At 40.7% G+C, this 27517-nt stretch overlaps 9 protein-coding genes across 9 annotated transcripts; 3 read left to right on the top strand and 6 right to left on the bottom strand.

The window, feature by feature from the left end:
- Positions 1 to 510: 510 nt before the first annotated feature.
- On the bottom strand, positions 511 to 2348 carry SS1G_09973 (hypothetical protein; the record flags this gene model as incomplete). The annotated part of the gene is made up of 2 exons (XM_001589288.1): positions 511 to 2043; positions 2130 to 2348. The coding sequence occupies 2 exons, from the start codon at positions 2346 to 2348 to the stop codon at positions 511 to 513; spliced, it is 1752 nt and encodes a 583-aa protein (XP_001589338.1).
- Positions 2349 to 2737: 389 nt separating this feature from the next.
- Positions 2738 to 4582, top strand: SS1G_09972 (hypothetical protein; the record flags this gene model as incomplete). Its single annotated transcript, XM_001589287.1, has 5 exons — positions 2738 to 2843; positions 2905 to 2988; positions 3194 to 3290; positions 3400 to 3946; positions 4097 to 4582. The coding sequence occupies 5 exons, from the start codon at positions 2738 to 2740 to the stop codon at positions 4580 to 4582; spliced, it is 1320 nt and encodes a 439-aa protein (XP_001589337.1).
- Positions 4583 to 5974: 1392 nt separating this feature from the next.
- Positions 5975 to 8580, bottom strand: SS1G_09971 (hypothetical protein; the record flags this gene model as incomplete). The annotated part of the gene is made up of 3 exons (XM_001589286.1): positions 5975 to 6103; positions 6155 to 7510; positions 7585 to 8580. 3 exons carry the CDS (start codon positions 8578 to 8580, stop codon positions 5975 to 5977), a joined length of 2481 nt encoding a protein of 826 aa, XP_001589336.1.
- A 3645-nt stretch (positions 8581 to 12225) lies between these two features.
- Positions 12226 to 12959, top strand: SS1G_09970 (predicted protein; the record flags this gene model as incomplete). The annotated part of the gene is made up of 2 exons (XM_001589285.1): positions 12226 to 12330; positions 12792 to 12959. 2 exons carry the CDS (start codon positions 12226 to 12228, stop codon positions 12957 to 12959), a joined length of 273 nt encoding a protein of 90 aa, XP_001589335.1.
- A 1931-nt stretch (positions 12960 to 14890) lies between these two features.
- Positions 14891 to 15173, bottom strand: SS1G_09969 (predicted protein; the record flags this gene model as incomplete). The annotated part of the gene is made up of 2 exons (XM_001589284.1): positions 14891 to 14969; positions 15034 to 15173. 2 exons carry the CDS (start codon positions 15171 to 15173, stop codon positions 14891 to 14893), a joined length of 219 nt encoding a protein of 72 aa, XP_001589334.1.
- An 876-nt stretch (positions 15174 to 16049) lies between these two features.
- Positions 16050 to 16261, bottom strand: SS1G_09968 (predicted protein; the record flags this gene model as incomplete). Its single annotated transcript, XM_001589283.1, has 2 exons — positions 16050 to 16191; positions 16236 to 16261. The coding sequence occupies 2 exons, from the start codon at positions 16259 to 16261 to the stop codon at positions 16050 to 16052; spliced, it is 168 nt and encodes a 55-aa protein (XP_001589333.1).
- A 5020-nt stretch (positions 16262 to 21281) lies between these two features.
- SS1G_09967 (predicted protein) lies at positions 21282 to 22259 on the bottom strand (the record flags this gene model as incomplete). The annotated part of the gene is made up of 2 exons (XM_001589282.1): positions 21282 to 21523; positions 21581 to 22259. The coding sequence occupies 2 exons, from the start codon at positions 22257 to 22259 to the stop codon at positions 21282 to 21284; spliced, it is 921 nt and encodes a 306-aa protein (XP_001589332.1).
- A 582-nt stretch (positions 22260 to 22841) lies between these two features.
- SS1G_09966 (predicted protein) lies at positions 22842 to 23507 on the top strand (the record flags this gene model as incomplete). Its single annotated transcript, XM_001589281.1, has 3 exons — positions 22842 to 22873; positions 22926 to 23186; positions 23345 to 23507. The coding sequence occupies 3 exons, from the start codon at positions 22842 to 22844 to the stop codon at positions 23505 to 23507; spliced, it is 456 nt and encodes a 151-aa protein (XP_001589331.1).
- A 596-nt stretch (positions 23508 to 24103) lies between these two features.
- Positions 24104 to 26230, bottom strand: SS1G_09965 (hypothetical protein; the record flags this gene model as incomplete). The annotated part of the gene is made up of 4 exons (XM_001589280.1): positions 24104 to 24780; positions 24827 to 25823; positions 25874 to 25960; positions 26093 to 26230. The coding sequence occupies 4 exons, from the start codon at positions 26228 to 26230 to the stop codon at positions 24104 to 24106; spliced, it is 1899 nt and encodes a 632-aa protein (XP_001589330.1).
- Between the last annotated feature and the right edge of the window lie 1287 nt (positions 26231 to 27517).

The following is a 27517-nucleotide window of genomic DNA, read 5'->3' as shown; positions in this document are numbered from 1 at the left end:
CAATTAATATTCTCACTCCAGTTCAATCACATCACTTGAATCTTTATCTATCACAACCTATCACTTCAAAATTCAATTCAATTCAATTCAATTCAATATAACACAACACAAACACAAACCAAACCCATCCATTAATTTTCACTCTATTCCTAATTCGGGTATCTTAAAAGTACAACCAAGCAAGCAAAAAAGCAAGCAAGAATCCAGTTCCCCATCTCACTGTCCGACTATCTGCTGCCGGAGAAAAAAATAAAAAAGAAAAGAGTAAAAAAAGGTAGGTAGGTAGTGGAAGGTAAGATAGGGGTGAAATTAAGACATGCATGAAGCTTACTCTTACACAAGCTCGAAAACCGAAGGGAAAAACCCAAACCGAAATCCCGATCCTATCGGTGATGATGAATTTATAATAACACGAGAGAAGTGAATGAATGGAATACCATAGAAGGAATGGACATAAGCTCATAGAATCCTTATCCATCATGCCAATGCTATGTCTTTTGGGAGAAATAATCAAACCTTTTGATCTTCCCCTGCCTCTTTAACTTGATCCGATGCCTTTTCCTTCTCCATGGTGTTCGTATCGTCGTTTATGTGATTGGTTGATGTTGATATTTTTGAAGCTTCTTTTGCTGCTGCGGATTTTTTGGATTTCTTTTTGGATTTCTTTGACTTTTTTGGAGGTGCTTCTTTGGGTGGAGATGTATGTTCATCTTCACTTGAGTTATCTTTTTGCTCTTGTACTTCTTGCTCCTCATCTGCCTCTCCGCCAGTTTCTGTACTAGGTGGCTCTGACTCTAGCTTCGATTCTGGGATTGGCTCAGTTTCTGGGACTGGGACTGCCTCTGCCCCTGGCTTTAGCTCCGTGACTGGCTCTTTAACGACGGGCTCAGCCTTTTCTTCACCAGTATCATCATTCTCTTGTTTCACCTCCGTCTTGTCTCCGAGTGAATCACCAGACATACTATCCCATGAACCTGTGGAATCTGCCTTTGAATCATCATCATGAATAACCGTCTCTGAATCTTCCTGCTCCAGTTCCAATTCTTCAATCATTTCCGAACTTGGCTCTTCTTCTTTTGATATCCCATCCTTCAACTTCTCGATTTCCATATCATGATCTGGATCCACCTCCTCGAAAGTCTCCACAATAACTGGTATTTCCGTCCCAGTATCACTTTCCGCCCCTCCATCCTCTCCCTCTTCCTCTGCAATCCTTGAATTACGTGCAATCCTTAATCTTTGAGTAATATTTCCTTCTTCCTCATCAATTTCTTGAACTGTCGTAATCGCCGATCCTACTGAAGGAGATTGTCTAACATGTCTCCTCGTTGTATTTTGTCTCCCGAGTCCTAAGAAATCCTCCTCAACCCCTACTGGCGTCTTCAAAATTGACGTAACTGTCGGTGGTTTATCCTCAACATTTTCCAACCCTTCTGCTTCTGGCGGTAGCTTATAATTCTCCGGTGGCAATAGTTCATGCATATCACAAACCGTCTTAAACAAAACATAAAGACCCGTTTGACCCTCAACCTGCCAAAATACTCCTCGATGTTGAAACCATGCATGCGCAAATATTCGATGTAAACGTCTGAAAATATTAATTAAATGTTTAACACCAGCTCCCCTATCATCCATCGCATCACCAGCTGCCATACTCAAACGACTTGGAAATATCTTTTGACTAGTTACGATATTGGTAGCCCAGTCTAATGTATGACAGCAATAATCGATAGCGCAACAACTTTTGGGTGATTCATGTACGGCGCAAAGAAATTGCCATTCGGAAGCGCGCATTTCTGGACATGTATGTGCGGAACATGGAGGATCGTCAAAGAGGAATCCAATTATTAGATCATTACATTTGTTGATGAGGAAGCGGCAGAGTTCATAAAGCCAAAGGGCTTGATCGAGACCATTTGGTGGTGTGGCTATTTCGACGGCAGTTTCCCGAGTTATAGGGACGCTGTGGTCTTTGGATGGAGGTTTAGTATGAAAGTAATGAAGCGCTTTTAAATGTTCTTGGAGTTGAAATGCTGAGTCTAGCTAGATGGTACCAAAAATATGTTAGCATATTATCATAATGTAGATGCGACGTAGCCTTTGAGCTTAAAATCAGGAGGCACACAAACCTCACTCAAGGGTATGAGAGGTGGACCAGCAGCCATATCAGCAGCTTTTGTTCCGGGATGTATCCTTCGAATAGCATTTGTTTCTATAATACTTTGTTCAATCATTTGTTCCTGACTTGACGGAGCACTCCCAAGGGATGGAGATTTAGGACCAATCTGGATTTCCGTGGGTGGAGGTGGGCTTGGAAGCCTTGGAGAACTTGGTGGGAGAGTAGACATCATGATCGTGCCCTCGAATTGACCTTGTGTATCTTCATATATGGCAGAAAATGATGCGCTCGAGGTTGCGATCTGGTGAATTGTTGTTGTTGTTGTTGTTGTTGTTATTGTTGCCTTAAAGAAAGATAGTTGGAGATTGAAAGATGATGGTGTCGATCAATATTACAGAACCGGCAAGTACGCGACAATTTCTTCAGATTCGCGTTAACCAATCAAATTATAGTGTGCTTTAAATAGCGTCGGAACGCTAAATTTGATGTGCAAGGGCGCTGAACCTTCACAAGGCTGTGGGTACGTAGGGTATGAAATTTTATGGGACGAATATTTGTGAAAGAAGTATTCATCAAGGAGAATAAGCTGCATCTTCTTTCATATACTAGATATTCATTATGGACCTCGACGATGATATCCCTATGTTGGTAGATGTGGAAGGGAAAGGAGAAAATATAGGAGATGAAGCAAAACCTATCAAAGTACCAATTACAATTGTCACCGGTAAGTTGTATACATAATCTTACATCTAAATCGAATGATATAATTAACATGAAACTTCAAGGATATCTTGGTGCCGGCAAGACAACTTTGATGAACTACATTTTGAATGAGCAACATGGAAAAAAGATAGCTGTGATATTAAATGGTATTTACTCTTTGCTTGCATACTCTTTGAGTCTCCTATCACATAATTGACACTCAGGCTAACTATTTGTACAGAATTTGGTGATTGTAAGTTGGAAACTATAGATCGAGTGATCTTCCTGGTTCTTACTTTACTACACTGCTCTACCATGATCTGACTAGTACCATGGCTTATGACATCCAAACTAACGTCTTCACCCATGCAGCCGCTGATATAGAGAAATCTTTAACCGTCAATACCGGTAGTGAGCAAGTGGAAGAATGGCTTGATGTTGGCAATGGCTGTATATGTTGTTCCGTAAAGTAATTACCCATATTCCTCCTGAATTTTTCCCCTTTCCCTGCCACATTTGCCACCCCCTACCCTTCCACATTCCCCCTCCCTCCTTCATACTCACCAACACATTCCCAGGGACTCCGGTGTAAACGCCATCGAAACCCTCATGGACCGTCGTGGCGCATTCGACTACATCCTCCTCGAAACCACCGGACTCGCCGACCCAGGTAACCTCGCCCCTCTCTTCTGGGTGGACGAAGGCCTCGGAAGTACCATCTACCTCGACGGAATCGTCACACTCGTCGACGCGAAAAACATTCTCAAATCCCTCAATGAACCCATCCCTTCCGAGATCCCCTCCGAGACACCCAACCAAAGCAAATCCTATTCCAATGTCAATACTGAGAAACATGAACATTCAGGACCACATCTAACAACAGCCCATCTCCAAGTCTCACACGCTGATGTACTTATTCTCAATAAATCCGATTTGGTCACTCCAGAAGAATTAGAAATTGTCAAGGAGAGAATCACGGCTATAAATGGTTTGGCAAAATTACATGTTACGGAATTCGGCGCAACTCCAAAGTTAGAAGGTGTCTTGCTAGATTTACATGCATATGATAGAGTTGATTTTAATTTGGAGGAAGTAAAGGCAAAAGGACATAGTCATCTAGATCCGGTAAGTTTATATCTTTTACTGCTTCTATCTCTATCTCCATCCCCATCTCCAACCCCCAGCTCCCAACCCATCATTTCGATCCTCCAAACCAAAACCCCCACCCAACCACTAAACCACCCAATCCAACTAACCAACCCACCAACCAAAAAGACAATCACAACCCTCACTCTAACCGTACCTCCGCTCCCCCCAACATCCACCCCCCACCTAGACGCTTGGCTCCGCTCCCTCCTATGGGATTCCACCATCCCAACCCCTTCCTCCACCTCCACCTCCACCACCTCACCCTCCCCATCTCCCGAAATCCACCGTCTCAAAGCCCGCCTCCCACTCACAAACCACACCGTCAAAATAATCCAAGCCGTGCGAGAAATCTTCGAGATCTTAGATGATGTACCTCCATTTGCATCTCCTGTACCCGAGTCCAAAACCAAAACAGACACCGAAACTAGATTCACAAAAACCAGAAAGGAAAATAATTTCCTCAGTAATGGTAATGATAACAGCAATACTAGTGAAGGGGAAAGAGAAAGAGAAGAAGAAGGAAAAATCGTCTTGATAGGGAGAAATATTAGGGATCTGGAGGGGATTTTGTTAGAGAGTTTTTTGAATTGTGTTGTTGAGGGGAATATATGATGTGCTGTGATATGATGGGAATGGGTCGGGTTAGTTAACGTACTACGTAGATAGGTAGATTTTAAATATACATCAATCAATGAATGAATGAATGAACGAATTGATAAGTGGTAAGATTTACTTACTTCTGGTATATATTAGTGGGATTATTTATGTTTTGAATATATTTATATCTATCTCATATTCATAACCTCAAATAATTTTATTTTATTTCATCTCAATACTTAGGTATATATATATTCTTATATTAATATTCATTTATTCATTTATCTATATCTATACAGCCCATGATTTGAATAAACAACATGATTATATCAAAAAAAAAAATAAATCATTCTCCACTAAAAAAGACAAGAGGGAAAGAGAGCAAAAATCTCTTAAAAAAATAAGAATTTCAATTATAGTCATATTTCATATTTCATATTCATAGTCATGTTCATATTCATGATATTGCATAACTCAAGAAACGTTATCTCTCTTCCGCTATGTCAATCCTTCCCTCATTTCTCCTTCCCATCTTCTTCTTGCCCCCTCCTCCCTCTTCCATCTTCCCTCATCCTCTTCCCCTATTTTCCATTTCCCTCCCACCCTCTTCCTCTTCCCCTCCATCTCCTATCTACCCTCCCATCCCCACACAAAACTTCTACTATCCCCATCTTTCTTCTCACTGTTCCAACATCCATCCCCATTTTAAAATAATAATAAACGAAAAAGAAAAGTAAAAGATGGATAGACTTTCCATCTACCCATCTATCCATCCATCCATTCCATGCCTTTCTCTCCCACCCACCCCATTCTAATGTTTGTATAGCAACACCCCACCCAATGAATTTATTCGTCCTTCCCACAAAATGTTATCAAGCTACAGCCCTAACGCCAGAAATGCTATGTACATTTATCTCATTCGTCGATTATGCTTTGCAATGCAATGCCGGGAAGCCGCTCATCGAAGAATCTCGATCGATGAAACACAAAAAAGGAGAGCGCAAAAAAATTTAATAAAAAAAATGTGACCAATCATATCAAGATGAATGAGTGTCACTCCAAAAAAACCCTTCTCAGCACTCCATCAAATGCATTCATTTCTGGATGAACTTTCTAACTCGAGATTTATGCATATGATATGTTATACTGTAACCTCCGGACTTTGTAAAGGGAAATCTCAATTCATCATCTCCAAATGATCTTTCAGTTGAGATATATTTTGGTCCAAAAGTAACGTGGAGAGGAATCTATGCAATCGCTAAAAGACAACTGATCGTTTCAAGGCCTCTTCTAAGGCCTAATTACCTGCCCTCGAAGTAATAATACAGCTGGTGCCCAAACCTGATGAAGGGTTGTGAGGTATTCAAAGCGGGTTCGTCGTGGAGCCAGTTGGTAATCATTTAACTGCTACCTGTTAGATTTGCTAACAGAGCGCTCAGGTAGATTATACCGTGGCCCATGTGTTAATGAATCGAAATCATAATTCTTAAGAGTTTGTTCATATTTCGAGCTCTTCATGAATTTTGGTACCGAGTCCTGTGGTGAATCGTTAGTAAACCTTCATGATTGTAGATCAGAAGTACTTACACTAGCCATCAACTTGAAGACTGACAGTTGAGCCTCTTCAAATAATTTGGTAACTTCCTTCAGACTCTCAACCATAGCAGCATCTTGTCCCACAGCTTTAGTCATCCTGGTAGCCAGCTGGTTCCTAAGCATATGGTCGATATTAAGTTCGCAAGGTGAGCCTGGAGCTAAGAATGCATTGTAGATACCGTAGGCCGAGGCCATGGTTTCTTTAACGGAATCGAGACTTCCTCCAGATTTACCCCTGGTTGGATCCACATTTCTTACCGCTGCTTTGCAAGACTTTAAGAATTCCTCGACATCTAAATAGAAAGACAAGTTCTCCTCGCAATGGGTATCCCGAAGGTTTTCACGGAAAAGCAAACGGAGCGCAGCATCATTGAGGATCTTGTCCAATTTTTGAGTATTCGAATCGCGGGAAACACCAGCTCTAACTGCCGCTGAAGATCCTTCACTCTCAGAAGTACGATCCCTTGAAGTCATATTGATGACATCTTTGCCTTTTTGTGATAACTGATAGAAGGCATATTTTGTAGGCTGAAACCGGAAATCCTTTTTATCATCAGAAGGAGGAAGTTGTTGTTGGTATTGCCTGTCGGGCTGAACACACCAGATTAGTTCTTGCTCCAAAAATAGCGATGCGACTTCTGTGGTTTCCCGTCTGTCCACCGTAGTACAACAATCCATTAACCAGTCACAAGCGGCCTTTCCGGTAAATGTTTGATAAACAGTTCTAGGTGGCGATCCAACTTTACGCTCTCCTGCCATTCTTACACCAGCAATTCCATCCTTGTATTCGCTCAAGGAGTCCGAATCAGCTGATGTAGTACTGTTCTTGATATTGGGTCCATTTTGACCAACGAATCTGCGGAAAATAACCTCAATTGTGCTTCGATCCGAGGAAAGTTTATCCGTAGCAGAATCTCTTTCTAAAATAACCAGTTGCATGGTATTTCTTGGGGACGCGACAAGTTCTGCGACGTGTCTCTGTTGTATTCCGTTCTTCAAGCAGAATCTTTCCAAAATATGAATACCCTTTGGTGTCAACTGCCATATAGATCCCTTCATGGTGAATTCCTTTGCCTGCTTTCCATCCGCAGATTCAATAAATCGTGCATCCAAGAAGCGTTGGCACACTGAACGAGCCATTTCCCGCGCCATAGAAAATGTTGTAGTCGTGGTAGTGGTGACGATACGTGAGGGGTCTTTTGGATCTGGCATACGATTTGATTGTGAGAATTTTAAAGAACCCAGATTATTGATAGCCTCTTCTGAAAGAAACGAATGTTCCACTCTAGTTAATCGTATGCGGTGCGCTGCCAGTGGTAAACTGACTACCAACGTTGCGAATAAATCCTTAAAATCCTTGCTCAAAAGTCAGCATCCATCTTGCCCTCTCAGAAATGACCATATTTTTGCGAAATACATACTCTAGTGAACGGTCTATCATCGCTCGTCATGCGCAACAAGCGCGACGATGTTTGGTGCATCTTGCTTGAGTTCGCCGTGTTGCGATTTGGGTGGATCAACGGTGGGGTATCCGCGGCAGTGTTCGAGTACGCCTGCGAGGGAGGATGGGTACCAAGTAACGACTGACGACGACCGAGGAAATCAACAGAAGGAGTGTTCTCTGCAATTGTGTTCGATGTAGCCGGTGTCGAGTTATCACTAGGTGAGGAGGATGAAGCTATATGTTCTCTAGTACTCGCAATAGACTCTGCCGACTTGGACCTATTATTGATGCCTTTCAAAGGAGTGATATGATCTGTATTTGAATCTAAAATATTGCTTGACGAGAGACGAGAACGTAATGCGGGTTCAGCCAAACTTGCAATTGCGTTGCTAGTTTTGTCTCTTGCTAAAACAGCCAAGGTAAATAAGCCACTTCGGTTTTGCTTTAATGAGCTAGTCGATTGTCGATTTTGCTTATTAGAAGTGGTAGTATTATTATTATTAGCAGAAGAACGAGGGATCAGTTCCTTTGAAGTCGATTCGCGAACGATCAATGGAGATTGTGAATCAAAAGTCAAAGGCCGAATAGAAAGTTTCACAGAAGATATCTCAGAGAAATCTTTTGTCAAATTGTGAGTCGTTTCGCCTTCTCGAATGGATCTATCCGAAAGTGGTGGTAGAGAATTTGAGGCTGAGGTATTCGCGGTTGTGGTGGTAGTGGTGGTGGATGCGGATGAGGTCTGCGTAGGATTGGTTTTATGGGTAAGAGACGAGGGTATAAATTGAATTTGATTTTGAATTTGAATTTGATTGTTGTTGGGATTGGTATCAATCAAATTCGAGACCGAATTCGAATTTGAGTTTGGGTGATATCCAGATTGGAAAGAGGAATTAGGAGTTTTGGAGATTGTAGAAGTCGTATTGCTCGTGGTCGTGGTAGATGTGTGGGGTGGAATAGAAGGCGAGAGAGCCATCTAAGGTTTTTTTTTTTCCCTAAATCCACAACTAATAATATTTATTAAAAAAAATACATTTAAGAATCTATATCGGTATGTGCAAGGAAGGGCATGGCAGACAATTAATGGAGTACTTACCAGGATAATAAAGGAACCTTGACACATCTGTCTTGAAATTCGTGATTTCGCGCTTGCACTGTGCTGTACTGTACTTGACTGTACCTACGACCTATACGATGGATTTATTTATTTATTTATTCTGTTGGCCCGGTCTAGTCTCGTTTCCCTCTTCTTAATTGTTTTACCTTTTTTCTTCGCTTCTTCTCTCTCTCGTTTTGGGTGGAGGGAGCGAGGTTGCGGAGCGGCAGTGGAGGGAAGCTTTAGATTGTGTTTTGTTTGAGTGGATTCTCTGGATGCAGATGGATAAATTTTATTAGATACGGGTACAGGAATAGCTGCGGGTAGGAAGGTATGTAGGTAGGTAGATGTGCTAGTAAATTTGGAGCTAGCGAGTGATGGGAAAAAGATCTTGCGACTTGGAGAGCTGGAAGCAGAGCTGGAGATTGAGATGGAGATTCAGATTGAGATTTAGATAAACAAGGGAACCCAAGAAATCGGATTTCGGATTTCAGTGAATTACCTAGTAGTAGGGGTAATTGTATCAGTTTGATCCAAGTGAGTAAAAAAGCTCAGACTAGTTTGGTAGGTAGGTAGGCAGGTAGTTGGAGTTGAGATTTGGTCTTAGATTTGGATTTTGGATTTGGCTGTGGATTCTGATTTTGATTTCGATCCAATTTTAATAATTACTTGAATAATAAGAAAAGATATCTGAGAGTAGGTAAGTATAGATAGAAAGATAACCGAACCAAAAAAGGTAAATGGAGAGGAGAGATTGAATGATCGATGTAATGTACGTTGGATCAACAGATGGAAGTGAATTCTGCATATAAGACGATCTTGATAATTTTGTGCAATGAAAGAACGAACCCAAACAAGGCTAGCTGGCTGTGAAGAGAAGTTGGGTAAAGGACACAAGAGGAGTGACACTCATTGATTGATTTGCTAAGCATTACTTGTAATGGTGAGTAAAATCTGTCAGTTCAGGTTCTGGAATCTAACAACTAATCTGGCTCAGGCTGGCACTTCTAATCCATACCCCCTCGAGCACATATATCTATTTAAAAAAAAAATATCGGAAAACCCTTGATGGATTGGATGGAATCATGTTACCTGGTAATAAGTCAACCAGCATTTATTCATGCATCTATTTGCATCAATCATCAATTATTGCAGCGAGGGAAAAAATCAGCAAGAAAAAAAGCGGGAAACCCTCGTTCTAAGCACGAGGGCTACTGGGACCCACAAGTAGCGTGCGTCCGGCGTGTTTTCTCGGTAGTGTAAAAGAACAAGGGGGATTGATTGAATTGTTCTATGCCTAGTTATGTTGTGTCCCTCAACCAGGCACACTCTTGAATGAAACAGCATTAATTGGTTGAAAGAGAAAACGAAGAATGAATAAAAGATGGCGATACAACTAATCTAGATTAGGTAGTAAATTGTATTGAATGGCATGAGATAATGAGTGGACCTTTCTTGACCATCAAGAATGGAATTTGTTTCCTGAACTTTTCCATTCCTTTTACCATCGCATTCTTTCCGAATCTATGCCCTCGCCGATGACTAAATAAAGAAGAAAGCTCATCCTCACTCGTCCCATTTGTACAGATCGATTACCCACCTATTTTTGACTCAACATAAATTTCATTCGTGATATACAATACGTAGTTTTGGTAAGGAAGGGAAACAGTATTCAAAATAGGCATAGTCAATGCTAGAACCCTACATATATCATCCATCATGATTCTTGTTCTCACGCAACCAAATCCGGATCGGACTATTACTCTATCACATCGCTTCTAACTATCGCCTATCACCGAAGTTCGGTCTTTTTGCTCCAAAGTTGATCTGAGAATTTAAAGGAGGGTAATATCTTGGCTCTTTTGATTTCACATGTGCGGAGTACGCAGTAAGACGATTATGCCCCCGACTGGGTAGTTAGTGATGGTACTAAAAATTCATCATGTACTTCTCCGCACACACCATTTAAAAGACATTCGCCAAATGAACCAATGAGAGCAGAGGAGGCGAATCTTCTTTCCTAAAGGTTGTCACAACTCGTGGGACCGGTAAGCACACTAATCATCTTTTAAAGTTAATGCCAGGTGAATCTATCGCGTTTTCTCGTTTTTTACTCGTGGCAGACAGGGATTCGGTCTGTCATTCAATGGATAGGCAGAACCCTTGAAATCTTTTACTAACCAATACTTTTGCCTGCAATTGCAGGGTTATTTGGAGGTGTACGGTACGGAGTACGGAGCACTTATCTATGACTAACCACGACACCTATTTCTAAAAACACAACTGATAATTGTCATTCTAGAATTAATCTATACCTACACCTGTCGCACCAATATTATCAGGCTAAAAAGATAGATACAATGGCAATGCAAAAGTATTAGGTACACTTTACATATACTTAGGTACAGGCCGGTACTTTAGATACAATTCTTCGGTAAGTATGCTAGGTTGGTTACTCTATAACGTAAAGCAGTCAGTAAATTCTGAGACTTCAACGATTTTCTTACTCTAATCTTCCGCTTTAGGTCTTAGACACTCACTCACCATCGCCATCGCCATTCGCTTCAAATCAAGCAGCTATCCACCTATCGAGCAAGGAACAGGGACCAAGGACCAAAATTGGTTATGATCCTTATGAACCGCACAGGTTTAAGATAAGGAGATCTTCAAACTTTGTTGATCTGTTCAATTGGATCTTTTTGTTCCCTTTTTTCTTTCCATATGGGTGTGTTTACGTCCCTTACTTTTTCCGTGGGACCATATATATAGAATAATCGTGGAATCGACTTTCTTTTCTAACTTTCGGTGTGAGGATCATCTTCTCTATGATGAAATATGTCTCTCCCCTTGGACCAAAAAAAGTTAAAAAGATGCACATGTCAAACGTATTCGGAAGCTCGTATCATTTTACCCTCCGGCACTTGTTCTGAAACCCGATTTAAGAAATTCACCCATCGGTAATAGATCCCAGCTGGCGTATACAGTACATTTAAATTGTCGAACTGGTGGTGGTGTGCAAGTCAGTCATGCGGTATCTATCTTCCTTTCCTTACAAACCTACCTCAGTTTTTCTGTTTTCTTGCTGCGTACCACTTCACTACCTGCTAGTCACCTTGATAGCATGATCGAGTTTACCTATTCCAAATTGCTGTGTAATGTAACTGAGAAAATTTGCTGCCGGTGGACTGTAGAGTACTATACTATACATTGATGAGGCCTGTGTAAAATTGACCTTCAGTACCAAGCACGATGATGCGAATACCCGAAAGCCACGCTTCTTCAGCGTACATGAAAAAAAATCCATCAACGTGCCTTGTCGCACATACTCTGGTTGGATCAAATAAAGAGGCAATTTCCCTTATTTCGCAGGTCGCGGTCGCGTGCACGAAACTTACTCAGACCGCCACCCAATATCCTCAAATCCCGAGATTGGGATGTGTAACAGTGAACACACGGTCCCAACCAACTACGCAACTCTTTGCGCCAATAGGGCGGGAATGAATGCAATCTCTGTCAACGGCCTGCATGGCTGAAAATGTCACCATTGGAGCGCCGGTTCATACACTGGTAGATGCGTACGTCGCACTAAATCACAAATCATCATCATCATCGTACAGTGTCAGGTCCATTGTAAGTGAAGCACGACATGGATGGATTATCACGAGACAAAAATTTCGGTACATGAAAAAAGAGGGTTTTGCTTGTCGAAACTGTTGACTGGCAGACCGGGCCCCGATTTCCTCTCGGGTAGGGCAATGAGGCAATGCGTTTGACGCTTTTCCTTTCGATTTGTCACCGCTCGATGAACATGGGGACATGATGGGAAGGATTCCTGTGATCCATGTGAGGAAAAAAAAAGATGGTTGTCTGATAACCCCTGTCCTTTATCAACCAGACCAGCGTTTCGAGAGGCGGTGAAGTAAAATAAATTCGGGACTATTGAGAAAAGGGCAAAGTGCGACGATCATGCAGTAATCGTGCTTTTGCCCGCAAGTAAGGAAAAAGACGTGGGCTGGCGGTAAGATCACGTATGGATATTAATATGGATATCAACTTGTCAAGTGATTTTATCGTCCTATATTTCATTGTAGGTATCAATAATAGTCACCCATTTTTTGACAGGTTCTCTTATGTATCACATCACCGCCGAATGGGAAGACAGGTATAGAGTCTTGGAAGGTTGGCCGAAACTATCTAGCTTGGCAAAAGGTGTTTGTCACAGTTTGTGGAATTGGCAAGGGAATGGGGTGAAGGCATAATACCCATTTGGGCTGACCGACCGACCGTCGTTTGCTGGTTAATAAAACCTTCCCACTGCTCGGAATGCTATAGGGAGCGGAGGGTATATGGACATGCAAGACACCCATTATGTCAACGGCAATGGGAGAACCCCTGGTTCACACACTGTACGAAATAATCTCCCCTTTCATCGTTCCCCGGTCTCGTGGAATTTATGTACGGAGGAGGTCGAGCATGCAAAGTTCCAATATCCAATACGCACGAAGGGATGTGTTGCACAGACTTTTACTGCAAACTCAATAGTCCCATAGCCCGTCTTTAACGCGCATACAGCATCCATCGTCAGGGATACCTAAGACACGCTTTCGATGCGCATAAATCACTTTTTTTCTTGTGTTGTGGGTTTGTTTACAGCTAGTAAGGGGAAGGGAAGGAGGGAGGGAAAGAGGGGAATAACCCGGATGTTATTGAGGCACCAGTTGAATCGATTTATGAAATTGTAATAGTATAGTTTAAGAGAGAAAGATTTGGTCAGAGGATTGTAGCGAATAGAGATTGAAAGTTGAGATGGGCTTGTAGAATTATCGAGAAGCCAAAAAAGAAAAAGCCTTGAACGGGCATCAATAGTGGACTCCCACGTTTCTTGCCACGTTTTTTCTAGGATGTCCCGATATTTAGTACGATGTGATATCATCTAATCATCTAAACCATCTAACCAGTGGGGAAGGAAATTCATCTGGTGCCGCTTAGAGTGTTTGCAGAAAAATCCACTCACAACACTGATGGTTGAATACTTCCGGGTCAGAAATCCACATGAATGTAATAATCCTTGATCAAAGTGCATAAATCTATTATATCGGCGGATGTGGCGAGTGCATGGGAAAAATACAGTCAGATTTCTATTTGTAAGAATTGGATCTTGGTAGACTAAGAGGAAAAAAAAGAAAGAGAAAATATTGTTGAGGGGAATCAGTCATCTTATCCAAACATATCCACCCCCATATGCATCCAAATATCCTCCAGACGAAAGATTCCATTCCAGATCCACCGTTTGTTGATAGACTTTAGATGATTCGATGCAGCCATCGTTGGAAAAAGGGCGTTATGTTTGAAATTGCCATGTGTTAATGTAACGGAAAGCCACCAATTATTTCCTGTACGAAATGTAACGGCAAAATATTCAAAATTGCATCGAATCTCTCAACCACGAGGTAGTGATGTCTCAGCCTTGTACCTTTCTTTTTATGGTAAGGTCGAAGAAGAAAGAAAATATGACATATGATCAGACGTGAAATCTATTTCTGTTCGATTTTCAATAATATTTCTTTTTTCAATACTAATACTACTGCTAATAACTACTAACTACTAAATCTACCCAGCTAAATTAGACGAAACAGAGGTGAGTTCTTGTGACTCCACTCTTCTAATTAACTTTTCAGATCTCTCATATAATCTACCAAAAGCAGCTTTTATACGACTGCCCTGTCTGTATTGATTTATTGATATTAAGATCCAGCTTACAGGAGAGGGAGGGCTGAGGCGGACAATCCACGGAATTTCCCACAATTTTTCGATATCCATGGATACTTGCACCATCGGTCCCCAACAAACTAATATCAATTTCTGCAGCAGGCCATGTGCAAAACTTAACGACCCAACAACCATGGCCATGATGGCATGTTATCATGTTATGCATACGTAGTAGAGAAACGTGCATCTCTGTACTTGATTCTGTGCTCTTTGCATATCACGCACGCAGTCAGAAATGCAATTGGATCACGTAACATCAACCAACATCAAACCAACCTCAATGAAAAGTGTGAAAGATTAGCCGTCTGTTGTGTTACCGAGGATGAAACCTTTGAGGCCGAAGATACCGAGGACTTTCTCTTGGCTATCAGCCCGTGGTTGAGTCGAGATCACTACCTTATTAATACAGTGCTACCTCAATCTACATTGCAGTGCTACTACTCCCTACACGACCATGATTATATTTATATTGTCTACTCAGCTGTTGATAGTCTGATGCTCTATAGTAGATTAATAACTATACAAGTCTTTTCCCGCCGGAGCAAGTCTCCGCGCTTCACTTACTCAACCATTCCATTTTCCATTTCCTGCATCCAGGCAACGTTCGGCACAAAACCGTAATGAAGTTTCAACAAAGCGTAGGATCGGTACCCAATCTTTGGAAATTGCAAACTGGCACTGCCTCCCTCCTTAGCAGCAGGCATTACGCTTTTGGTACATAGGTACCCTAGTCCTTTCCCCAGCATCTTATTTTCTTTTTCCTTTCCCAAAAATGGGAAATGATCCCAGAAATTAAGATGCTTCTATCAGGCTTCTGGAATAAAAGACTCGGAAAAGATACAATAATTCAAAATACCCAAAGAGGAATCGCTACCGAACTATCATCAAAATTGGTCAAGGTTTTTAATCATATCGACAGAGATTACGCATCAAAGATTGGGGATCGCCAAGTTTATCGGACCCCTTTTCTTGCCGGTAGTGTATATAGGAATAGGTAAACTTGCGAATGTGAAAAGTGGTCTGAGAGTTGTCTTTGATAGATCAAGTGGTCAACTGTCAAATCTATCGTATAGGAAGCACGAGATTCCCAGACATTTTGAAGTGGAAACTTCCGACCAAAAATCATTTAGCCTTGACAATCCAATCTCCCCTCCCTCCCCTTTGAAAGTTTGCCTTAACTTTACCTTCTACTCGGTAAACACGAGACATAGTTGCATCACTCTCGCAACCTCTTCCCAGCAATCATCGACAACACGCACCTTACCCCCTGTTGATAATAATTTCCGATGGCGGGTACGAATGACTGTTTCATTTTCTCTTTTCTCTTCTGTGTCAGATCAAGCTGTCAACCAGCAAAGAAAAGTAATCCCAATTTAAAAAATTTAAGAAAATGGGGTTTCAAAATCGTATGAGCTATTCTAGAAAGCTTCTAGAAGGTTTCTAGAAGCGCTCTGCTTGTCCTTTTGGAAATCCTTTGGTTAATCTAAATACTCCGTTTTTTTTTATTGATCCCCATCTATTTTTTCTCATTCGGATGATTCAGTCCATCCATCCATTCATTCATCGTTAATCCTAAACTTCTACAAACAGGCCTTTTCGTATTCTACGTGTCTTCTATCTAGCTCCCTGTCTAGGATCCCTTGATTCCCTTCATCTGAATCAAGTTTGATGATAATCAAAGGAGGGAGGAAGAACAGAATTGTTAAGACTGACTGGCTGATGCTTCAAAACATGTACATACGTACATATCGAAAATCCTCACATACAGAGGAGTACCTTTTGATCCCGTCATCGTTCTGAAATTCTAGAAAATGTGAAAGATCAATAGATAAATAAGTTATAACCCATCAGTGAATATTTATTTGGTTATTGTATATATATATATATATTCTTTCTCTTAGTGTCTTTTCTATACCGACGGTAAAACCCGGATTTTGTGGTATGTAGCCATAGGACATAATTACCAAGATTTTCTCACCGTTACTTGGGTACGTACTTGTAGGTTAGTTGTACTTTCAAAAGTGGACTTTGATTTTGGAGTTCTGCATTCGAGAAAGGATACAGGGGTCGAAGGTATATATGTGATTGAGAGATATCATGGGTGTGACCAAAAGGGTGTTTATAGACCAGCAATTGTATTTAACTTAGAATCTACAGGTGAAGAGCACCTGTAGATGGGGATAGCTACTCTATATATACACAAATGAATGGCCTAGCCGCAATGGCTAGGCAAAAAGAAGTCGTATTTATTCCTCCAATGATCTTACTTTACCGATAACCATTGATACCTAGTACTTGTCCGGATCTGATCCTCAGGTCACCTAAATCGCATACTAATCTCGAGTAATCGTATCATGTGTGGACATGGTTAATGTACCTGAGGTTTCTTATATAATAAAGGTGGGAGGAAAGCAGGGATTTCCGTCACAACGGGTTTGGGAGTAGAATGTCACACTCAAGAATACTGGGTAAAGTATCTTGTATTAGAAAATACTAAGCTAAGGAGAAAAGAAGAAGGAAAACAAGAGTAGAGAGTTTTCCTGTGATTAAATACAAACGGGGCATGCCACGTGACCCGGAGGTGTGAGGCGTCACATAGAATAGTGCACTGTGTATTGAATAGGAATATTTCCTTCCTTTTTCCATTTCGATTTCTTTCTGATGCCGAGTTCGGGGCTTATTTGGTATGATGGTTTGATTTATTTGTTTGGTTTTATTATTTTTATTTTTATATAATTAATTCTAACTACTTTATTAAATAAAAATAAAGAAGTAAAATATATAAGATTATATTATATTATATATAAAATATCGATCTTTAAATAATCGAGATCTTTTTTTAAATTTTTAATTCTTATTATTATTATTATTATAATATATTTATATTTATATTTATCTCTAAACTTTTCATTTATGTGATTTCTTTTAGATTATTTATCTCAGGGTTTATTTTGAGATATTTATTATTTATCATAGATTATATAATGTAAAATATTTTCAAAATCCTATAATCATGTATTCCAGGCGTCAAAAATCGGAAATACATATCCGATAGCTTTTTTGTGTGTAGGATGGGTGTGAGATTGGTTTACTGGGGTGCTTATTCCGTGTTATGTGGCTGTGTGGATGGGGTCTAGATGTTTGTAGCCTTGTCAGATTGATGATTCAGGCTTGAGATTTGAGAATGGAAATGAATGCGCTTTTGGTGTTTTGATGACTGGCGGCGGCGATATTAAGATGTGGAGTTTTAAATTAGTGAGAGATATGAAAAGATGACTAAACATATAAGATCACAAAAGCAAATTAAGGCTTATGTGATCAAGTTAGGGAAATAATGTGAAGATGGGTTTTGCTATTAGTATGGTGTTATGTAATGATGACGGGAACGGAGTGGGTCTTATATGACGATGCAGCTGACGGTGTGTGCGACATGCATGCGGTAAATTGATGTGTTAAGAGCGGCTGTAGGAGATAGGGGATAGGAGGTAAGAGGTAAGGAATTGTATTTTTGAGGTTTAGAATAATTATGGATTTGGTGGTGGTGATTGTGATTACTTGAGAATTCGGAGTTGATTAGGTGAGGAACTGGTGTTGCTGGGTAGAGCGGTATTTGAAGGTGAGGAGAGGAATACTAAGGGTATGGTTTGGGGTGCTATTGGGAAAACCGTGGGTTACTTGGTGATGATGAGGAAGTGGATGGAGGTATGGAAAGATATAATGGACGGAGTATTTTGCTTTTTGTTTTTGGATTCTGCGTGCAGTCTTGACTTGGGATGCTGGAATATTTTTGCTCTTGCTTGTATACGCTGCTTTGATTGGTATCATCTGGCTTTTCTTATACAATATGCTTTCAATTGAGTGATAGTCTATGTCCTAGGGAGTTTCTCATGGTATATATCGTCTAGGTTTTTGAGTACCTGATAGTTGAAAGTTGCTCAATTTGATAATGCATGCTTTATGTGAATGATTTGATATGTTTTGTGCATAGATACTGGCAATGAAATTGAGTTGATAGGATAAGAGATTAAAAAGGAAAGCTGGTGTTAAAGTGTTCTTAGTAGAGTATAAAATAACTCTCGTCATGAGCAGGATCTTGCTGTGTATAATAGCAAGTATTCTGGTGATTTTGAGTGATCCATCGCAGCTCAGGTCGGAATCAGAGGAGAGTACGATCTCCATATAGAAGTATCATGGAGTTTTGTAGTTGGAAACTCTTGAAGGGTTTATATTTTCTGAATCAGGAGTATATGATATCAGTACATTGATGTAAACTAGGAGAAGAGATAGAAATTCTAGATTCATTTGATTGTAACTCTTTCCATGGGTAAAGCGAAACTTATTACACCTAGTTCCAGTCCGTTGAAGTAATGTTCTGCATCTTTGATATCCAGGAAGATACATAAGTGTGAGATATGTTCAGTTTGGAGTACTTCACTCAGAGTCGAGTGATCATGGTCACTTTCAACTAATATACAACAACACACATCCAATCTTCTCCTAGAGAGCTCAAACCATCCATATACTTGTATTCAAGTAAGGATCTCAAAGACATGTGTCAGGGCGTATTACCGGCAGTCCTAACCTAATCTTAGAAGGATAAGTCCTTGAATGTTCTATTATGAGATGAGCTTGGAATTTTGGATATCTTCATCTAATCATAAAATGTAATAAGGACGAGCAGGAAATATAAAATATCATGATCTATCATATTCAACAACAACTCTACTTTTTCTAATAGTCTAGATGTACCGATAACTTGTTGATTGAAATTCATGACATCAACTACACACGCAAAGTTAACACAATTTCGGATACTCAGCATTACAGGTCAATGAGCTTCTTGGTTTCTATTTCTCTTTCTAGGTCTCGGAGGATGATTACTGGTGTATCAATCTTTACGCAGCAAAACTTCAAAACCAACATAGACCCCTCGTCCTTTGATTTAGGTAAAACTTTCGATTAATATTGAATCCAAACTATCTCGTCTTTTTCTTTCTTTTTCCCGTTAACTTTCTATATACAGAGCAAAATCATTACTGGCAACAAACTCGCATCCAATATTGCCAGGCCCAAAGTTATCAAGTAATGACTAACAAGCCTTAAATCGACACGAGTGGTTTACATAGAATTTCGGTCGGTAAATATTGCTTGGAAGATGCATAATACAATAGTCTAATTGAGTGAGAGCTCTGCACAACATGAAATTTATCTACTTCACCAAAGGAGACATGCTCATTCAAGTGTTCTTATATCTAGCTGTCGACACCGCGACTTTCACAGCCATCTTAACATAGAATCGAAAGTGAGAGTAAATGATTATCGGACTATATGAAGATATTCAAATACTTTTGGGTGTGTCAGAAAACACATTTCCTTGTATTCATAACAGTTACCATTCCTGGAACCTCCACCACGTAAATACGAGTAGGTCATGTTGAGAAGAGTTATGTTGCACTGTTTAATGTAGCTAAGAAGAACTGACTTGAGTTGCACAAATCATCTAAACCAAGCTAATATATATCTATACTTGCCTTGGGTATCTAAGGTGATTACATTTAGATTTAATAGCTTGTGGAAGAGCGATGTATACAAGTGAAGGCCGTCTGCATATATTAAGACTCGTTTTCCGATCCGAGCTGGTGCCCTGGATGAAATGAGATAAGAAAAATGACTGTATACCTCCGGATATTCTCGAAGTATATACTAGAATCTGTCAGTACTTGAATTACGATGTGCAGCGTTCACCAATAGCTTGGTATGTGGGAGTTGCTTGCTCTCAATTTGCACATCTTGACGCTTTCCACAGTTTGATGTAAATTATAGCTTCTACCGTCCACCAAAAATCTTTCAATTAGTGTTGTCGGATCAGAAAAAGGAGATGATTTATTTGCAAGTCATCTAGATTGAAGATCTTGGTAGCTATCTCCCCAATTTTATTTTTCTAGATACAAACTTTTAACAATATTTTCTTGAACACTAAGAATATCATGACGCGATTTATCGCAATCTTACAGTTCAATACTGTGTTATTCGCAGACATGCAACAAAACCTATTATGGAATTAGACTCTAGTTTCATCCTTCTCAATATGATATCGATTTCGCAGTCCTCAAGCTTGAGCAGGAAATAAAGATTTTTGCACCCATTGATTAACATTAATCTCGAAAACTTTTAGTCTTCCTGAAGTTTCTTGTATTATCGTACGTACTTTGTCTCAACGCTACAGTAAAGAATTAAACATTGATATATTTAATGGATTAGTAGAATGTAATATATCAAACATCCATGTTAGGCGAGAGCCCCTTTAATAAACGTTGAACTGTAGTCGAGAATGTTGAACTATGGCTTGAATTTATAAAACTTTGTTTGATTATAAGAGTATGACTTTGAATCTTTTGTGCTGTAAATTTTAAGTATGAAAGATACTATCATCTAATTATAATGTTCAGTTTACTTTCACCAAGACAACCTTTCTTATTGACATGTTCATATGTACACAACATTTACTTACAGTGGTTTTCTCCGGCCTCAGGGAATTTCCCCAACTGAGAAAAATTCTATCCCAAAACTTCTTATCATGGTGATCTTTAATCTAACTACTTCATGAAGTATGAAATATTTTGATCATTTAGTAAAATTCAAAAAAGATATATCTAAAGATAGCTCAACTGCATTAATCTCCAAACTCTAAGCAATCCAAAAACATCTTATTCGATGGAGTATTCATCAACCCGTTAAGATAAATCCCAAATCCACACAGAAGCAACCCCAAAATCCACATAAATATTCCAAACAGCATCCAATTGTGAGGTTCAACATCTTTGCCCTACATTAATATTTAGCCCAATGGCTCTCTCGATGGAGGAAGATGACGGTTGGAAGTAAGATCCTACTAGTAAATTTATATTACTGACCTTTTGTGAAACGGTAGTAATCTTACTTCTAATGCTTTTAGATTCTGCGGTTTCGTTTAATTGACCATCTGCATTCAAAACGTATGTCCTCACCTCTCCTGGTTTAAATTTCTTCCAGACTCGTCGGGTTGTGTGAGATGCTTCATAGAAGATGTTAGTTGTGGTCATGCAATGGATGAGGTAAGCAGGTAGCTTACATGGCAATAAACTCTTCATAAAAGACCCATGAGAGATCACCACAATATGTGTATCCCCCCTAGCCTTTGTCCATAGACGCCACCCAAAAGTCTGCGCAATAGCACTTCCTATATAGACCCCCTTCCAAAACCCACCGCCCTTGCGTATAATCCTCGCAATTCTCGAGATCTCCTTCCGAACGATCTCCGCACGCTGTGTTGCACGAATGGCACCTTTCAAAGGCGGGATGACAGGTGACAAAGCAGTAAAATCGACTCCCATATGATGAAATTGTGTTTTTAAGTCAAAAATTTCCTGACGGACGTTGCAAAAATAAGCTCCACTCTCCCTTAAATCATCATAGGCAACGATTCGAGGTCGATGAGAAAAACTACCATTGTTGCTGATAGGAAAGACATGAAGAGCAGTCTCGACCGTGCGAATGAGAGGAGATGTGAGAACAATATTAGGGACCGGGCAGCGTTTTGCCATCTCCTTTCGAGCAAATCCAACTTGTCGTAAACCCTCCACAGTGAGACGAGGATCGAGAATATTGTAGGATTCCAGATTTATCTTGCCATCGAAGTGTCCTAGGTTGTGGTACGCCTCACCATGTCGCATAAGGTGTACAAAGATCTTGGTTTCAAGCTTGGGTGCTAGAGGTGCAAAGTATTGCTTGATACGGGAGGAAAGTACCATTTTTGGATGAGATTCAAAGTATTCTCTATAGTTAGACGTCTTTAGACATATAAATTAAGTATAAGCTGGAAGTTTAAAGATATAAGCTGTGGAATAAGAGGTTAGTACCGTATAGATAATGTCTAGCCTGTATCATATGACTATTGAGGGCCAGGAGCAGCTCTTATTAATGGACGATCAATAGAGTTTTTCGTTCAAGAAATACTTACAGAGGTAAGACAGGAGCTTGTGAGCTCAAATAAATTCTTAAAATTGGAGGATGGAAAGCGGAGAAGCAGCAATAACCAGAGATTGAACTTAAGAACGATCCAAAGATCTATCACTCGCGCCAGGCAATCCTGTTATTAAATATTGAAACCGCCTTGAGGTTTCTTGAAGTTGGTCTGAAGGATAAAAAAGCTAGCAACCAGAGGTATAAAATAGTAGAAAGCTATAATAATGTGATATTTGACGCCAAAGAGGCTATCTGTAATACCGCAAGAAATATAAGAGCAATCTAGAGTTATCAAAGACAGCTAGAAGCTGAAAGGACCAAAAGAAATATTGCAGTACTATTTCGAGTAATGAAAATTACTCTTGAACATGGTGAGGGAAATGCTCATGGAGGTACTGAGGTATTCCTCTTCGTTAATTCACTTTAGACGACAAGAATTTGGAATATGGTAGTGAATCGATCCTAAAAACGAGTAAGAACAAAAAACTAGAAATTTTGTTGTTGATTCCTGCGTCAATTGACATAGAGGCACTTCTACAGCATGGATTTTCTCAAACTGCAAATCTGCACGCTTCGCCAACCATCAGATTGACTATCGATCAACGCAAAACTAGACAAGAAGGAGGTAATGGATGCCATCCAGATAATACGAAACACAATTTAAGTATGATCATAGCCAGGAGTATTCTCGAACTGCAGTCACGGATGAAAAAGTATGTTTTGTCAGAATAAATATAAAAGAATCACACTAGCTAGCTCATCTGCTTTTGCTATGTAACCTTTCTGAAACCAGAGAACGCCACATCCAAGATAACCTATTGATTCTCTGATGTAAACTGGTTCAAGCTCAAACAAGCGGCAACTTTCATAGTGACAGAGCGAATATCCGCAAAGACTTGGACAAGATTGATAAACTGAATTGTACTTCTTCCATACATCTTATGCTGAAACCAAGCAACACAACTACAGACAAAGAATCCGAGAAATTAAGTATCAACCGGATCCCCTACGCGCCGGAGCTCTTTTTGAGATAGGTAGGTTTATATAGACTTGAATACCATATTCCTCTCCCAATTCTAGGAAACAAGCCCAAAAGCCGCGGGGAACCTCGAAACCAGATACAAAAAACCGGCAGAATGAATCTTGACTCATTCAAGTTCGTACATCATCTACGCACAGAGTCGCACTAGGAAAGTGGAAGATTGCGATGAGGACATCGCATCATAGTATGTTCCGGAGAAGCCGTGTAGTTATGCGCTTGCGTCTTATCCTATATTTGCGCATAATTATATGTATGTATTCAGTCAGGGTATCTGGGGGATATTGCTCATATTATATGGATGAATCAACAGAAGTCTATCGAAAGCTCTGTTTTGACCATGATTCCTCATGTGCGGGTTCTTTAACAAGAGATTTGTATCGTTGACCTGCATTTTTTCTCACGAAGTCAATTTTGATAATAAACCACTCCAAGCAAATTCATACATGCATCAAAACTTCTGGTTTGAGTATTACTAACACTATATCGTATCACCAACCTTATTATCAAGTTCCGTCAATTATATACATGTACTTCAAGGTTCAACCTCACGTCATAAACATACATCATCTCATTTCCTAGGGAAGCCGCTTACTTCCTAGCCTTGGCCTTTGCCTTCGCCCGCTCCAATGCACTCTCGAGCAAACCTTGCTGCCCCGCCAACTTTGTCAGGATCGGCCTGATCGCACTGCCCTCACATTCTCCGCCAAAATTATCCACCACATTCCCGATCCTCCTTTCTAGCGTTCCATCTCCTTCACTTCTCTTTCTAAAGTGAATTCCCGGCTTAATAGTAGCACAATTATATTGACTCTCTGCTGCTCTTATTTGACAGATTTCTTGGGTTGCACAATCACCGGAACAAGTCTCCACATTATATCCTCTTGTTTTCCTGGAAATGTATTGGTTGAATACCGATGGGTTTTCGGCAAATACGGTGGTGAGATTGTGCCAGAAGGCTGGAGTTAGCTCTGCAGTGTCGGAGGTAAGAGGCGGGGTTACTAGAGGGCCATAAGCAGCCTTGGCGGAGTAGTAGGGTTTCCATGTGGGAGCAGATTGTGTGGAGGCAGTGAGGTCAAACTCTGCAATGTAGTTTGTGAAGTCGAGGACGCCGTAGGTCACTGGGTCAACAGTGTAAACGCGGAAGGTTGGGTAGCCGGATGTCGGAGTCATAGAGGGGATGATGTAGGATACTTCGAGAGCATTGGCTGCGGTTTGAGCGGTGTAGTCACTGTATGTGATTTGGAATTCATCGCGGTGGGTATGGCCTACTTTTGTTAGTGCGCAATAGGTAGGAAGGGCGAAAAAACTTACCGAAAAATAGAGCGGCGATAGTGGCGGAATATCTCTGGGTGATCTGGTTGAAGTAGTTTGAGGTGTCATGGAATACATCGTTGGAACCCATTGGCATATGTCCAATAATGTAAACTCTTTCGCCAGCAGTCTCAGCAGCTTGAAGTTCAGTGACCATCCATGCAAGTTGTCCGGAAGGATCTTTCTCCATGGTGGCCTCGTAGAGCCAATAGTTTGACCTGTAGTAGAGATTAGTGTTAATAGATATAATTCTCAGGTTTGATCCGGGTAAGAGGGTCGAGTATGCACCGAAGCTATCGGCTGAGGAGGCAGCGGTGGGATCAATAAACGCTTTCCAATTTGTAGAAAGAGTGTCGTAGACCCATTGATAAGTTGAAACGCCAACTGCATCTGGGGGGAAAGAGTTGACTGGCGCCGATTCATGGTTTCCAGTGGCCGCAAATATTTTAGTTAGGCCTGACATTCGACTATAAGCATCGTTTATATCCGCAATGTTGGTAGTTGAATTGACGAGCCAGACAGAGCCTTCAACGATATCACCTGTGAATAGTGTTGCTGTGGCATCTGGAGCAACCTCCTTGATAGCCGCGTACATACTCTCTTCCAAGCTTAGAGTAGCATCGCATTTGTAGTTGCCCCACTCACCCGCTGGATATGAGTTGTTTCCGGGTGCATCTGCAGAAGTATATGACCTACAGCAGATAGGCTTTGAGCAATTGCTATTAGCTCCGACTTCATACTCCCGATCTACGTGAATGTCGCTGAAGTGTACAATCTTGATAGGCGTCTTGCCGCTCGCAGCTGGACGCCGAGTAGCAGGCTTAGCACTTGGAAATGGGACCGTGTATGGAGTAACAGCAGGATAATCACACAACCCAAAGAAGGTTATGCAAAACAACTTGGAAGTTTCCGTTCCTATTGTCATTTGTCTCAAGTCATGGGCAATTATTGGCCCCTCCAGGCCGATTGCACCGGCGCAAACATCTGCATCCTCGACCTTAAAAATCATGTTAACACAAACATTCAACAAAAAGAGGGGAAACTCACTCCAGCCAATTTGCATATTTCAGTCAAAGTATCAACGAAAGCGTCATTTCCAAGATGCGCGACACCTTTTAGTAATAACAGTACCGCCTATCACCAATTGTATTAGTCTGCCGCTCGACATAATAAGCTACTCTCCACATTGGAGTAATGAGCTCCCAGGATTCATCATGAAAATAAACGAAGAGAAATCAGTAACTAAACGTGTATTAAGCTACTTACGTTGCATCCGGCACAAGTAGTCGCTGACTCAATAGATTTCCATATATCGCTTCCCGTATCTTCTTTGACCAGTTCTGCAGCATAAGAAGATGAGAATATTGCTGCAAAACACAGATATAGAATTGAAAGAAACCTCATCTTGGATAATGAATAGAAGTAAAGATGAGCACAGCGGACATTTCTCAAGCACTTGAGAGAACCTTTTAACTTAAAAGGCTGGTGGAACCTGATAAGATGGTGGGTATCAATCAAATATTTCAACGTGATCGGAATAGAAATGAACTGTACATCGGGACCGAAACCGTCTACGTGATGCTACACGAGATGATCTCTGGTTAAGTATTGGTCCATACTGACAGGATCAGCAGGGTTGACAGGGGCACTAAGTGAATGATGAAAGATGTCCACATTGCCTGGCCAGGTACCTTATTATACTCCGTATGATTGTTAAAACGCCAATGAGCAGCGCAACGAGAACTTTCCTTACAAGGCTTCAATAGCTACCTTCCTGGAATCGACAATCTGCGCCGACGCAGACTGCTCTTTTAAGGTTCTTCAACATGTCAGCGGACCCACCTACCCCACGGTAGAGAAACGTCCGTTGTGGACGGCTGCACATAACCAGAAGCTTATCATCACGGTTGTAAATGAGTGGACGAGACCAAAAGCTGCAGCAACATTGACTTGGATTTGTGTTGAAAGAACTTCCTATCTAGAGTGTCTCCACTAGGAAATACTACTTTGTACAAAAATCTTAGCAAATCAGTTGATACTTTAACCTACTTCGGTGTAGTTAAATAGAAGGGACCTACACCGGTCAAGCTTATTTTAACGTTATTGCCCTGGTCCATAGTACATTTCATTTCAATGGAGGAGCCCGGAAAGGAAATGATATTCAGTGTTAGCGACCACACCGGTACACCAGTTACCACTAGCACATGCAAATAAGCCTTCGCTTGGCGGATGAACCTAGGTCTACTCCATATAAATCCGTGGAAATTTCGGTCTCAGATTTTTCCCCAAAAGAAGTTACTTTTAGATTGACATCGATGAATGGAGATAGAGATTGTGCAGATATGTGAGGTGTTAATGATGTTAATGGTTTGACAGAAGGTCATGTAGTACGGATGAACGGCAAATAGGTCGTGCAAGCGATTTTATCAGCAGATACGAACTGATTTCACATGAAAACCCTCGAAATGCCCATATAGACTCCCGAGGCTGTATAGCAAAGCAGGACGATGATGACTATGACCCCATAGTACCCAACTGAACGTTCATATCTCTGAGAGAATTCTAATGTCGTTTGTTTGACCGCTGGTGGAGCGTCTGCCTGGCTATTCTGCGTTGAGTAGGGAAAATAAGTATTCGAAGTTCTGAAATAGTCGAATATGAATTATGATAATAAGTTGCTAGGCATTCGCA

The sequence above is a fragment of the Sclerotinia sclerotiorum genome, genomic scaffold, assembly GCF_000146945.2.
Source record: "Sclerotinia sclerotiorum 1980 UF-70 scaffold_14 genomic scaffold, whole genome shotgun sequence".
NCBI lineage: Eukaryota > Fungi > Ascomycota > Leotiomycetes > Helotiales > Sclerotiniaceae > Sclerotinia > Sclerotinia sclerotiorum.
This window is presented reverse-complemented; position numbering and strand designations above follow the sequence as displayed.